The sequence below is a fragment of the Betta splendens genome, chromosome 13 (assembly GCF_900634795.4).
Source record: "Betta splendens chromosome 13, fBetSpl5.4, whole genome shotgun sequence".
In the NCBI taxonomy this organism is placed as follows: Eukaryota; Metazoa; Chordata; class Actinopteri; order Anabantiformes; family Osphronemidae; genus Betta; species Betta splendens.
In genome coordinates this window covers 691,764-705,042 of record NC_040893.2, presented here as the reverse complement: position 1 = coordinate 705,042, position 13,279 = coordinate 691,764, and the positions used below count along the sequence as shown (strand labels likewise).

The following is a 13,279-nucleotide window of genomic DNA, read 5'->3' as shown; positions in this document are numbered from 1 at the left end:
ACCGCCGCCGCCGACTGTTCCCCATTCATAAGAAGTTCATGGTGCAAGGCTGCAGGGCTGTCATCAGCGTCGACAAACTGTACGTCAACCGAGAGCTCTACCGGGACCGGGAAGCAACTCCGTGGCTGTACTAGCAGGTGGTATGTAACAAAAATGGTTTAATATAAAAGGTTTGTTAAAAAATAATAGATAATAGATACAAAGGTAACTAAGTGTTATAACTTTACATCCAATATTCAAACTCTGAGCAATGAGCAACCTTTGTAGAAATCAACGATACACCAGGAACTTCGTCTTGTGTTCTTTGGGGGACTGGGAAGGCAGTTATGCGTAGTATAGTAGAATAATTTCATAATCATCACACAAGGAAAAGGGACATGCTACTTGAATTAAAATTAGAACAAAAAGTAAAATCTCTAGAGATTAAATATGCTGCCTCACCAACCAATGATGTCCTTGAAGACCTAAGGAATCTAAAGCTGAAATTAAATAATATAATTGATAGCAAAACTCAGTTTTGCAATCTTCAAAAATCCAGACACGGTGGTGGCCTAGAACTACCTAACTTCCACCACTATTTTCTTGCCAACAGACTGAACCATGTCCACAAATGGATAAAACCCTTGCCAGCTGACTCCTCCTGGATAAACATTGAATTTACATTTTGTGGAAATATTAAAGTTGCAAATCTACCACTTATCAGCACCAAAATCAAAATCAATCATGGGTCTTCGCTTACTCTTTGCCAAAACACCTCTCTGGAACAATCCAGACATCGTACAAAACAAAAAGGCAATACACTTTCCAACTTGGCATATCAAAGGGATAACACATCTGAAACATGTTTTCAAAAGAGAATCAGGGAAAAGGACAGTATCCAAAATCTATATTTTAATTTCCAATGTTGATCAGACAGTGAGCCTTCCGATCTCTAAATGGGAAGCTGATCTTGACATCACCACTAATCACACGTTCTGGAATAATATATGTCCTAGTTTATTCAGAATGACAAAAAATACAAATTAACAACTAATACAATATAAAATTCTTCATAGAACACGTTATACAGGACAAAGGATGTTCCAAATGGGTCTCACAAACTCAAATATTTTCCCTCACTCTACAGATAACACAGCAGATAGATTCCTACATGCATTTTGGTTTGCCTGGTGGTTGGGAGTGCCTGCCTGCCTAAGGAACCAGGGCAATAGAGCTGGTGAATTCTGGGCTGGCCGCATGGGTCCCTTGCGGTGGGGGTCTGGTGGCTGCTGGGACCGGCAGTCCGGTGCCGGAGTAAGGCCATTTTGAGGGTTGGCGTGTGCCTGTCTCCAGGGAGCGGAGGCGGGTCTCCCTGCCAGTGTGCAGGGGTGAACCTGGGGGTGGAAACCTGGGTGCCCTGTGTCCGGGGGGTCCCTGTGAGGATGTCCGCCTGTGTCCAGAGGGGTGTCTCTCCCCTGGGGCGCTGCTTGCCCTCCATCTTGCTTCCTAAATCTCTCCACATTCATCCACTTAGGTCTATAAGGGGCGTCCTACTGATAAAGGGACCGGGGCTACCGGGAAGTAGTCCCGTTCCTCCTAAGTGGGATGCTTTGCAGTTTTAATTGCATTAGTCACACACACTCACCCAGGAATTTGGGGGCTCCCTCTGGGGGGGCCAGTGGACGGAGCCTTCACTTTGATGGCTCTGTCTGCTGGACCCCTCGGGGAACTGGCGATCTCCCAAGGTTCCTCATACCTAACCACATACACATACATTTAGGGCCGGCGGTGGCCTCGCCCACTGGCCCTGGTGGAGACATCACCACCCAGTTTTAACTGCACAAAATACATTTAGTGTGGGGTCACACCGTCAGCCAGCGTTCGTGCTCCTGGGGGTGTCCCCCACTTTCACTGCACTCTAGTTCCACACACTCACGTCCAAGCTGGGTTGCAGGGTTCTGGTGTGCCTTTCCCGTTGCCCCCTGCTTCTCCCGGGTTGGGGGGGGGGGGGGGGGGGGGGGGCTTAGGAGGAGCTGCAGTCCCTGCCTGGACCACATGGACGGCAGGCCGGAGACCTACCCTCCCCATGAATGAGATCATGCAATTGTGTAGGTGCGAGAATGTATCTGAGAGTGCATGAGTTCATGTATGATTTGACTAGTTCGTTAGAGAGTTTGTGGCAGTTTATTGATGTACGTGTGGGTGTGTGTGTGCGTCTGTGTGAGTGTATATGCGTGTGGTGCAGTTGGAGTGTAGGGGGTCCCGTTTTCCGCCCGGGATACATGGATCCGCAGCCTGGGTGGTCTCTATTCTGCTGACCCCCACCAAGCCCGTGCTGCAGGCCCGATGTGGTGCCAGGGTATATGTTCTGCTCTGGGCGCGTCTGGGGAATCTGCTGGTGGGCTCCATACGGAACGTGGGTCCTTGGGTTCCATTCTATCAGGTCGACCCTCCCACCGGGGGGAGTGTTTGCCCCTGGTTCTCATGGGGCGGACAGTGTTGACCCACGGTGGCCCACTCTGGCCTCGGGTGCTGTCTCTGTGGCTGCTGCAGCTCTGCCTGGGTGGCTCTGTGTGGGCTCGGGTCGCAACACCTGCCCTTCTGGAACTGAAAGTGTGTGGGCTCTCTGGCTGCTAGGATTCTTTCCTCTGCTTGTTGGATGGGCGTAGTGGCCGAGCTCCTCACATCACCCTGGCTTTCACAAGAGGCATTGTTCATGCACCAACGTCTGCCTCACCCAAAGGGTGAACAATGCTAAGCTACAGCTCTACTAACCTTGTAGTGGGACACTCAACACCTAATGGGTAAATATGGAAATTGTGATGTTGTATGTCATGGCTATTATTGAGTAGCATGAGATATGTATAACAATCCATATGTGTATGCGTATGATATGTGAATGTTTGTATGAGTGTGTGCACATACCTTAACACTATTATTGGTATTAGTATTAATATCAAAGCTAAACCACAGTACAGCAGTTGTTTAGTTTTGAATGTGTTAGCCTAAGGTACATCCCTGCTTATTTATTTTGCACTAATGGTTGCTTAACGGATTTGCTTGGTTTCAGCAGCTGGTTTCACATCCACCCCCTCGCACACAAAGCCCAAAGCAGAAACTTAACCTGTCCACCAACGCAGCAACTTTACACATATGTAGGATTAGCTAAATAAAACATTAAATAATCCATTAATCAAGAAGAATATTAATATTTCTTATATACTCCACTTGTAAAAGCAAAGCTGTCCATCACAATATGGCATTCAGCCTAATACATGCTGCTTGTTGAACTGCCGAACAGAACAAAAAGAAAAAAGGAAAAAAAAAGAAAAAGAGATCCACAGCCTGAAGCACAGGACCAGACAACTAGAAAGGCAGTGATGTTCTAACGAAAGTAAATGTAAACTTTCTTTTCATGGAAGGACAGTCTAATAATGGTTTACTTAAATAGATATATCCAGGTGTCCCCTTTTGTATTAACCACTTTCAGCTATTCAGCATTGTATGCGAATTAGATCACGATGCATTATGGTTAGTAAATTGCAAACAATTGTGGCATCCTAACAGAAACTTGTGTGAAAACGAGTGACCCTTTCATTGATTGATGTTGAAGTTTTGATATTTTTGCAAGTCCACTTTTATAAGCTGCAATTTGTGATAATTGCATTTTCACATTTTTTATGAGAATATGGTGGTGTTTGATCTTACCAATGTTACATTTTCTCATGCCTGATCATTTCAGCATTCAGCAATATATGCAAATTTAGAGTGCATTATGGGTAACGCACCCTAACAGAAACTGGTGTGAGAAGGAGTGACCCTTGCAGTAATTGGTGAATGACTTTTGCATCAGACTCTTCATGTTTGCACCTTAAAATCTGTTGTAAAAAGCATGTTGTGTGTCTAATAATATTATAATATTAATATTATTAGTATTATTATTATAATCATAAAATTATCATATTTTATGATTGTGGCAGTGTATACAGGACCACAAAATCAACATGTTGATATAATGTTCGGAAGTATTGATTTACTGCACAAACACACTTTACATTATATACACAATAGGACTACACACATCTACAAGAATAAAAGACCACTAATTAATTATGATTCCATGAATAAATAATGTATGTCGACTGTGAAGTGACAAATAAATAAATGTCAGAAATCAGACATCGTTCATTTCCTTGTTTTTCAGTCCACACAGCACTGTAGCTGAGTGACAAAAGAACGAACGAACGCTCCATAAGAATCCGTAGGAAAAAACTGGAGCACTCGCTGCTCCTGCGCGGCCTGGCTGTCACGTGACAAAAAAACTAATCCTTGTGGAATAACACTTAGTTGAGTCAGTTCTGAACGAATCATTTCTGTTTCCTGTCCTGCTGACTGAGCTTAAGTAGCTGCTGCCATGTGTCGAAAGAAGGTACTGCATGGAACTGAACGAGTCTGAGAGGACTCGTTCCTCCCGAGTCATATAAAAGATTAGTTTTTATATTGAACAAATCGTTCATGAACGACACATCACTACTACAAACACAGAATGGTTACTTTACCCTTAAGCCTTAGTGGTTCAGGACGGGAATAAAACCCCCCCCCCCCCCCCCCCCCCCCCCCCCCCCCCCCCCCCCCCCCCCCCGGTTCTGCTACACAGTGTTAAAATGGCTAAGAGTTCTCTCCATCTGGAGAAAGCTCTTCAGCTATGTCCTCATTCAGCTTCGATATCCTGTGGCTCAATGGCTTAAGTCCGTGACTTTAGAGAGGGATACCTGGGTTCCACTCCCATCTAAGACATGTTTATGCAACAACATCAAAATATAAATATATCTATTTCCCCCCAAAAATTGTTAGATCATAATGTATCACCAATATTCAACTATATTATAGATGTTTTAAGAAATTTGATGAAAAAAGTTGAATAACGTTAAAAGCTGAAAAGCTGAAAACGTGAAAAGTAATAGCCGTAATCTCCTAAAGATGACGCACGTTTAAAAGGTTGAATGATGATTCTACAACAATGCGCTGAGAAGAAAAAAGTGACAGAAAAAAAGGATGTTGACATAGATAAAAACAATGACAGCAATTAAAAAGATGGTGATTAAAAAGACGACCAAGGTAAAATGATGACAACATTTAAAAGATGACAACTATTCAAAAGTTGACCAAGGTAAAAAGATGTCAAAGATTAAAAAGTTGACCAAGGTGCATTGTTGACAATCATGAAAAAGCTGACTAGCTGTTTAATTTGAAAGGATTTGAAGGAAGTATTTTTGTAATTAATTGTTTAGTAGTTTAATAACTAGTCCTAATTAACCAGTCGGAAAGCAGAAATCTTGCCATTTAAGTTAATAAATTACATTGGCGCTTTTATTTAGGATTTAGAGGTTGTGTGTCATTAAATAGTGATAATTTTTAATTCAAAAGCAAAAATTGTGCTATTAAAACAATAGACTTAGATCAAAGTAAAAGCACCAAAGGAAGTGTGTGTCATTATTTGCTGAACTGTAAAATAGTCTCATTAACAATCTGTAATTATTCAGTCAGAACCAGAAATCTTCCTTTAAAACAAATAAATTGATATTGGTGCTTTTATTTTTAAAAGGAGTTCGAGGAAATGTGTGGGGGTAATTACGTAACTGTTAATTAGTCATAATAGTCATGAATAAAGATTCAAAGGCAAAAAGGTGCAGTTAAAGCTAATAAATTGCATTGGTGCTTTTATTTTGAAAGGACGTAGAGGAAGCATGTGTGGGTAATTACTAAACTGTTAATCAATCTTTAAATAGTCATAATTACCAAGCCAAAAGCAAAAATATTGCTATTAAAGCTTATTATTTGGCTTGGTGCTTTTATTTTGAAAGGATTTAGAGGAAGTGTGTGCTTAATTACAACACAATCCAATAGTGTAGTTGACTAATCAGTAATAAGCATGGAACTGCTGTGTACACTGAGCCGAAAGGGAGACGAAAGGCGGGAAACTCAGGCTCACTCTGCTTTGTGAAAGCAGAGTTTCTATGCTGATGAATACGAATATAATATTTCAGCAAAGCCATAATAGGTATGACAGAAATAACCTCACTTCATGAATGTCAATGCTTCAATACCCTTGATCGTCTAACAATGATGCACATTGAACAATGATTGTACGATAAAGTATGACGATGCCATAACGACCCAAAATTGACGAGCCAAAGTTGACGAGAAGTTGACGATGATTCCCATAGACGATCAGTATAAAAAAACGATAAAAAACCTAGAATAGCGTTAAAAGTTGAAAAGTTGAAAAGATGAAAACGTGAAAAGTATGTGCTCCCATCTCCTAAAGTCGACACACATTTGAACGTTGAACGCCATTTCTTCGATGAAGCGCTGAGACAATGAAACCAACAGAGCGAAATAAGAAAATAAGAAAGATAAGAAAATAATAAGAGCGAAGCTCTTAATAGTGTGAGAGCTTGTTTTATTTTTACCGTGGAATTGGGTGGCCACATTAGCACGTTTAACACCTACTACAGACAGCACAAGAAGGGGCTCTGCTGAAAAATAATAATAATAATAAAGATTTAAATCTCAATACAGTGAATGCTTTGTAGTTCGAATCACTCAATGATCTTCTCTTAGCTTCAGACAATGGTCTTGTTTCTGTCCTTGTCCTGTTAGATCTTAGTGCTGCATTTGATACAAGTGATCATAACATTAATTACAGAGATTAGAACATAGCATTGAAATTAAAGGAACATCACTGGGATGGTTTAAATCCTATTTGTTGAACAGATTCCAGTTTGTTCATGTTAACAACAAATCCTCCATTTGCACAAGGATTAGCTATGGAGTACAGAGGCAGCCGGTAAAAGTGTCTACCCCCACCGTGTTTGGTTTTCAAATCTGCCGCGCCAGTGCCCGGTTTGCACTGCGGGAGGAGTGTGTTACGTCCTTCTGGCCTGTAGGTGGCGTTTGACTCCCACTTTTGGTCCTAAAACATCGTAGTTGCTTACGTCATATAGCCTCTTGTAGAACAACCAATGATCAGGTCTTGGGTGGCCTAGTGGTTAACATGCACGGCTACAAAGTTTTTTTTGTCCGGGGTTCGAGTCTGAGTGGAAGCAGTTTTTTAATTTTATTATTGGAAAAACAGCGTCTCATCATCATCATGTGATCACGAGATGACAACGTTGTATTACTTAGTGCATGGATCTCCAAGACCATGAACTGCTGGTCGCGTTATAGTATGAAGTTATGGACATAAGTAAATTATGGCAAATTATGGCAGTTTAAAAACAAAAATAAGAAGCTGAACGGAGCGCCCTCCCGCGTGCAGCGTTCGATTTGTGGCAGACAAGCTACTGTAACCCTGATTTCTCGCTGTTGGTACGGGCTACAATTTTCTTTACGTGGTATGCTTCTTTAATGCACCACACGGCAAGACAGTACTGCACATGTACACTTTTTCCTTATCCAACGCGCGTCACCTTTTTCCTGTCCCCCGTCAACAAGGGCAGGTAGGAACTAATGTTGATGACAAATAAAATCACAGTAGCTGAAATGTCACGTTTCCCAAACATAAAATAAAAAATAAAAAGGAATACTAACTAAGGTTACACTACTACAATGTAAAAAAGTGAATAAGGATGATCTAGACCAGAGGTCTGCCACCAGTAACACCCACGTTTTCAATGAAAAAAAACAAACAGTGGGAGCCGCGGAGGGCGGCAATATTATATTATTTGAGAACATTCAACATTTGTTTTTTAATCCAAAGAAGACATAAAAGTCAGGGCTCAGAGATCTAACCGATGATAAAACATTGTCAAGGCACTGACGAGGACAGCTAACTCGCTTTTCCCTGCTTCAAACAGCTGCTGTGACTGAGAGCAACCCGTGCGGCATCACCGGTCAATCTGGAAACGTATTCGATGGTTCGGACGTTGTTCTGCCCGCTTTCATGTAGACACAAAACTCGTCAAAGCAAAAGAGCTCAGTGCAGCATTTACAAATCACATGTGAACGTTTTAATTTTTTTTGTAAATAAAAATAATGTTTGCCCTGTTCAAACCTGGGCAATAAAAACGATTCTGATTCTGAAAGCAGCTGATCAACTTTGTGGGAAAACATTTCATATGGTACAGGTGAAAGGGAGACTAACAACCCAACGCAGCGAGGCTGTAGCAGCAGAGAAACGCAGATCTATGTCCTGCGTGTTGATGAGCGTTTCCCCTTCCCCCAGTGTCCCTGCTCTGGGACGTGGATGGCCACGCCCACTTTCATTCAACAAACGGACATGAAAGAAGGAATAATGAAATAAACAGCTGGTTAACTTTGTAGGAACACGGCTGTATCTCTGCAATGACTTTATGTGGTACAGGTGAAAGGAGTAATAACGAAATAAACAGCTGGTTAACTTCGTAGGAACACCTTGTAGTAGGAACTGGTATATTTAGAAAACCCAGTAGTCCTAGTGTTAAGGTGTGTGAACTGGGGAGGAGACGGCAGCAGCGACTGAACAGCGACTAAATAGAGTTGATGTCTTCCCCGCTGACAGGCGCATTCATTTGATAATGCACGTACCTTGGCTGACAGTTCAGTTGAACAACACACTGACTCTTTATTAAACCGTCCCTGAATAACATCTATGAACTGCAGTTTCTTCCTTGATTATCCATGATTATTATGAAAGAAGCGCAAATCTTCGCCAGTCCAAATTGTGCAATTAATACTGTGTTTACAATAAAGGTAATAAATAATAACAATAGTATTTTCATTTTAATGCACTGCATATTTTAAACGAATGTCGAAGTGCTACAAATAACTTAGATCAGAAAGCTACGATAAATACATACGTTTATTTTTGCAGAGTAAACGTATGTAGAACAAACTACTTGCTGCATTAATGAGTCTTAGACCTGCAGCTGATCACGCCGCCCGACGCTGCCCAGTCTCTCACGGAGCTTTGTCCCGGAGCTGAAGTATTTCTCACCTGCTGATCGAGTAGTAGCAACACATTAGCATGTCTATGCGCCTCTACGGGGGAGGGGAGGGATGAGAAGTTTGCCTTTGCGACTGTGAGCAAACATGAGACAAACAAAAGCTTGGTCGAACTCAGATCCAAGTCATCTGAGTATGAAACACATCACATTTCATTCGATCTCGTGTTTCATTGGAGCGGCAGTCTGGAGCTCTCTGCTACGACTGCTGCCCCGCGACCCGTCCACGGATGAGCTTCGATTAAAAATTAAAAGCAGAGGTTTTTTGTTTTTCGTTTTTCTCTAAACGAAAAAAACAGCTTAAAATTCAAGTCCGTGTGTTTTTGTTAAAAAATATTTTTGTTCAGTTTATTGGTTTGTAATGCGGTGCTTTTATTCAGGATAGATAGACGGGTGGGAAATCAAAGTTTTGAAACGTACACGGGCCGAATAAGTCACATCAGCCACTCATTCAGTTACAATGACACGCACAGTCAAAACAAATTCTCGCTACATCTAGTGCACCACTGCCTGTTTCTCTCGTAGCCCGCATTTGCACATCCATACATTTGTGTATTGGTCACTCTCTGTCTGGACACATGACTCCGAAACACGTCACATGTTTGTGTAAAAGTTTGATGTCTCCACCAAATTATAAGCAGAGGTAACGAGAGAACGACTTTTTGTGTTTTCCGTTTGTCTCTAAACAATAAAAACATATTACCTCCAATTCCGTGTCTTTTTGTAAAAAACAAATATGTTTGCCTGTTTTATTGGTTTGTAAGGCGGTGCTTTGATTAAAATCCGTTTGCCGCTCATCGAAAGAGAAACGAAAACGCCGGTGAAAGTGGCTGGATGGACGGATGGGAAATGAAAATGTTGCAACATACATGGGCGGAATAAGTGCTCTCAGCCACTCAGTTACAATGACACGCACAGTCAAAACTAGTCAAACTGCAGTTCTGCAGACACAGAGTAAACGCGTAGGAACAAACATGTTGCTGTAATGCGTCGCTGTAGATCTGCTGATTTCTGGCGTCCTGTCAAAATTACGATCGACAACTGCTGTAAAACAAATTCCTATGATTATTACGGTTATTTACGTAAAATCTACGACAATTGGAAAACATTCATTAACAAGTTGTGGAAGTTTAAAACCTAAATAAGCGGCTGTAGTCGCAGATGGACTGCGCTCTACGTCTTTACTTGCGCATTCAAATTATATTAATTAAACCGCGACGCATAATCATGGTATTATGTGAAGTCAATGTGTTGTATCAGATGTTAGAGCGGTGGGTGTGTACATATTTTTAAGAGACTTCTTATTAAAGACACGAAAAAGCTGAGGAGAATAAAAACAAGAATGTGTTGCTGCTGTGGCGCTGCCTGTTTTAAACCACACAGAACAATTATAACTTTGCAGTGAACAGAAACCAGCTAAGCCATCAACAAGTTGTTGCCCTTCACACTCCCCCCTTTTGAACACACAACAGATACTTAATAGTAAAATAGGTCTGGTGTAATATATGTGTGTTACAGGTAGAAATGAACAGTCGGACCTCAGTTACGCTGTAGTGCTTTGGAGGCTTCTAATCAACGCTGCGCCACCTGGTGGTTAAAACAAGACTAGCGTCCTGATTTTTTCAGCCGACTGCAGGATTAAAAATCTTTAGTCAGCAACGCACTCGCTGCACCGTGGCGACGCGGCGGTACTGCAGTAAAAACCCTAGTCACTTTGAACCGCTGCCACTGTACCACTCTCTGTGCTTGCTCCAATACTGTTCAGTCTATACATGTCTCTAGGTGATATTATTAGGAAGCATTCTATGAATTTCCATTGTTATGCAGATGATACTCAGCTATATATGTCTTTGGAAACAAATTAAACAGATCAACTAATGAAAATTCAAAGTTGTCTAAAAGACATCAAATCCTGGATGTCCCAAAACTTAATATCAGCGGGCCAGCTCTATTAGTTATGTAAAAATGTCTTGTGGGCCAAATAATAAAAAGGCATTTTTTACGCAGTTTTTCAAAAATTCAGACCAACTGAGACTCAAACCTGGGTCAAAAATTTTGAGGGTATAAGAGTATAAAAGGGACAATGACATGCGTTGACCATGCGTTTCAGGATTAGCAGTGTGAGCAGATTGCCACCTACAGTATGTTAGTATTAAACCAAAACATATCTTACAATGACAGTGAGGATGTGCTGGGCACAGGCCTCATGGTCCAGCCTCTGAGCCGTGTAGATGGTGCCCAGGGAAGGGTGGATCCGGAACAGACGCATGCTGTTAGGGTCTATGGAGCTCTGAATAGAATAGGTCAACCGATGATGCTCATCGCGGTCTGATGCCAGAACCTGAACCACCTCTGTGTCAGGTGGTGTATCTTCAGAAATGGTGACGTCATAGGACATCTGGGAGAAGATGGGAGCGTTGTCATTGTTGTCCATGACAGTGATATGAACCTAGAGTAGAAGGAGAAAATTTAAATTGGTTCACACATTAGCCATTGAAGCATATACCTGCATTGGCAGTGAACCAGGTCAACATAATAGACATACAATATTTCCTAACAAAGATATGTTGGATTTGGAGTTTCATTCTCAGGAATCTTCACATTTTAACATTCAAAAACAACCTGAAACCTGGACAGACTTCTTTGTGGTTTCTTGTTTCTAGTCTAGACAAAGTAATTGTCGTCCTGCATTTCGCTGTTTCCAGCTTTATTCCATCAGTTTGCTATCATTAGTGTCACTGCAGTGACATAACAGAGCGTATTGTAAATGATTTGAATGTGTGACTGCAGACAAGTCATGCAAGGGGTTGGTAGATGGTGTGTGTCATGACTCATGGAAAGTTTCTGAGTGACAGACATCTGTGATGAATCCCAGTACAAGACAGGAAGAGACATACAGGTTGGCAGAGACAAGAGGAAATGAATCTGAACTGTAGCAGTGTGATGAAACAAAACCAAAAAGATATAGATAATAAAAATCATTCATAATGATGGATGCATAAAAAGCACCAACACCTCTCTGAGAACAGGCTCTCTACATTCAGAAATCTCAGATAAATCACTGACTTTAGCAGCAGACCTAAGTATAGTAATAATGTATGTAATTAGCTCAGGCTATCTGTAGGCAGAATGCCAACCTAGTTTAGGTAAGAGGAATAGGCCAGGGGTGGAAGCCAGGGGTGGTGCAATGGAAGCTAAGGATCAGGTGCATTGTGCCTGGTGTCAGAAAGGACTAGCAGAGAGATGAGTGGAACATGATGTCAAATGAGGTCAAAGTTGATATATTGTAGGTATGTACTGGGCCACGGAGGAGGGGAGATAAGTAATGCGTCTTGACCTGGCTTTTATTTGCTGCAGGCCTCTTGTCAGTGTCTGTGGTGATTGATTTGTGTTAAAAGTGTGCTTAATGACAAAAGACTTGTCCCTGTCAATGACTGGGACAACTTTGGAGCTAAGACTGATATTAGTATTTGCATTGATGACACTGTCAATGGCTACCCTTTATAAACAGCTGGCACCAGCCACCCGTCAGGCACAAATGTGGCTTCTTGGACTTGTGTTTCTCTTTTAGTCTGGAATCCCCTGTAATGTTGTCAGATCTCCAGTTTCACTTCCTGTTTTAGTTTAGCAGTTTCCGGTTTGTCACATCACTCTGCCTGCGCTAACTTTACTTCCGGTTCTTATTCACGCACCTGTACCCTATTCATCATCACTCCCCAGGACATTTAAGCACCACCTGTGACAGTTGTTATTCGCCAGATCGTTGATTCATTGTTCTCACGTTCCAGCATTTGTCTAGTTCAGCTTACCCTGTTATCGACCCTGTTACGTTTTTGACCATTGCTTCTCGTCTGATCCTGACCACTCTCGTAAGTCACTCTGTTACTGAACTCTGCTCGTTTCTGGACCTGTCTACGCCCGCCGATTCTGTTCCTGTGATCTGAGCCCTTTCTGGTTTTGACTCCCGCCTGTCCTCGGACCCGATTTTGCCTAAGCCCTATGGTGTTGCTACTCCGTGAATGACCTGGACCGTTTTGTGACCTGGATTCTGTCATTAAAGACTTTCTTAACTATATCCACTGTCTACCGAGTCATCGCTGTGCATGTGGGTCCGATCCTTGCCGAAATCTGACAGAACGATCTGGCCAGACATGGACCCAGCCAGCGTTGAGACCCTCCGTGCTGCGCTCCTCGCTCAGGGGCAGCGGCTCAGCGAGCAGGAGGAGAGGACGAACGAGGCGTTGCAGAAGCTGACGGATTGCGCTCTGCGACAAGAGGAGACGGTGGCAGGACTGGCGGAGGCGGTGAGCCGGCTG

The 13,279-nt window shown here is 42.3% G+C and overlaps 1 protein-coding gene across 16 annotated transcripts in view; it reads right to left on the bottom strand.

Moving 5' to 3' along the window:
- Positions 1-13,279, bottom strand: part of fat3a (FAT atypical cadherin 3a) — a 188,189-nt gene that overhangs the window by 75,825 nt on the left and 99,085 nt on the right. For all 16 annotated transcript variants that reach the window (XR_005898501.2, XR_003787993.3, XM_029171579.3 and 13 more), the window contains one exon: positions 11,137-11,412. Coding sequence is in view for 14 of the 16 variants with exons in the window: in XM_029171579.3 (XP_029027412.1) it covers positions 11,137-11,412 (276 nt within the window). In the remaining 2 variants the exon portion in view is untranslated. The remainder of the gene's footprint in view (positions 1-11,136; positions 11,413-13,279) is intronic.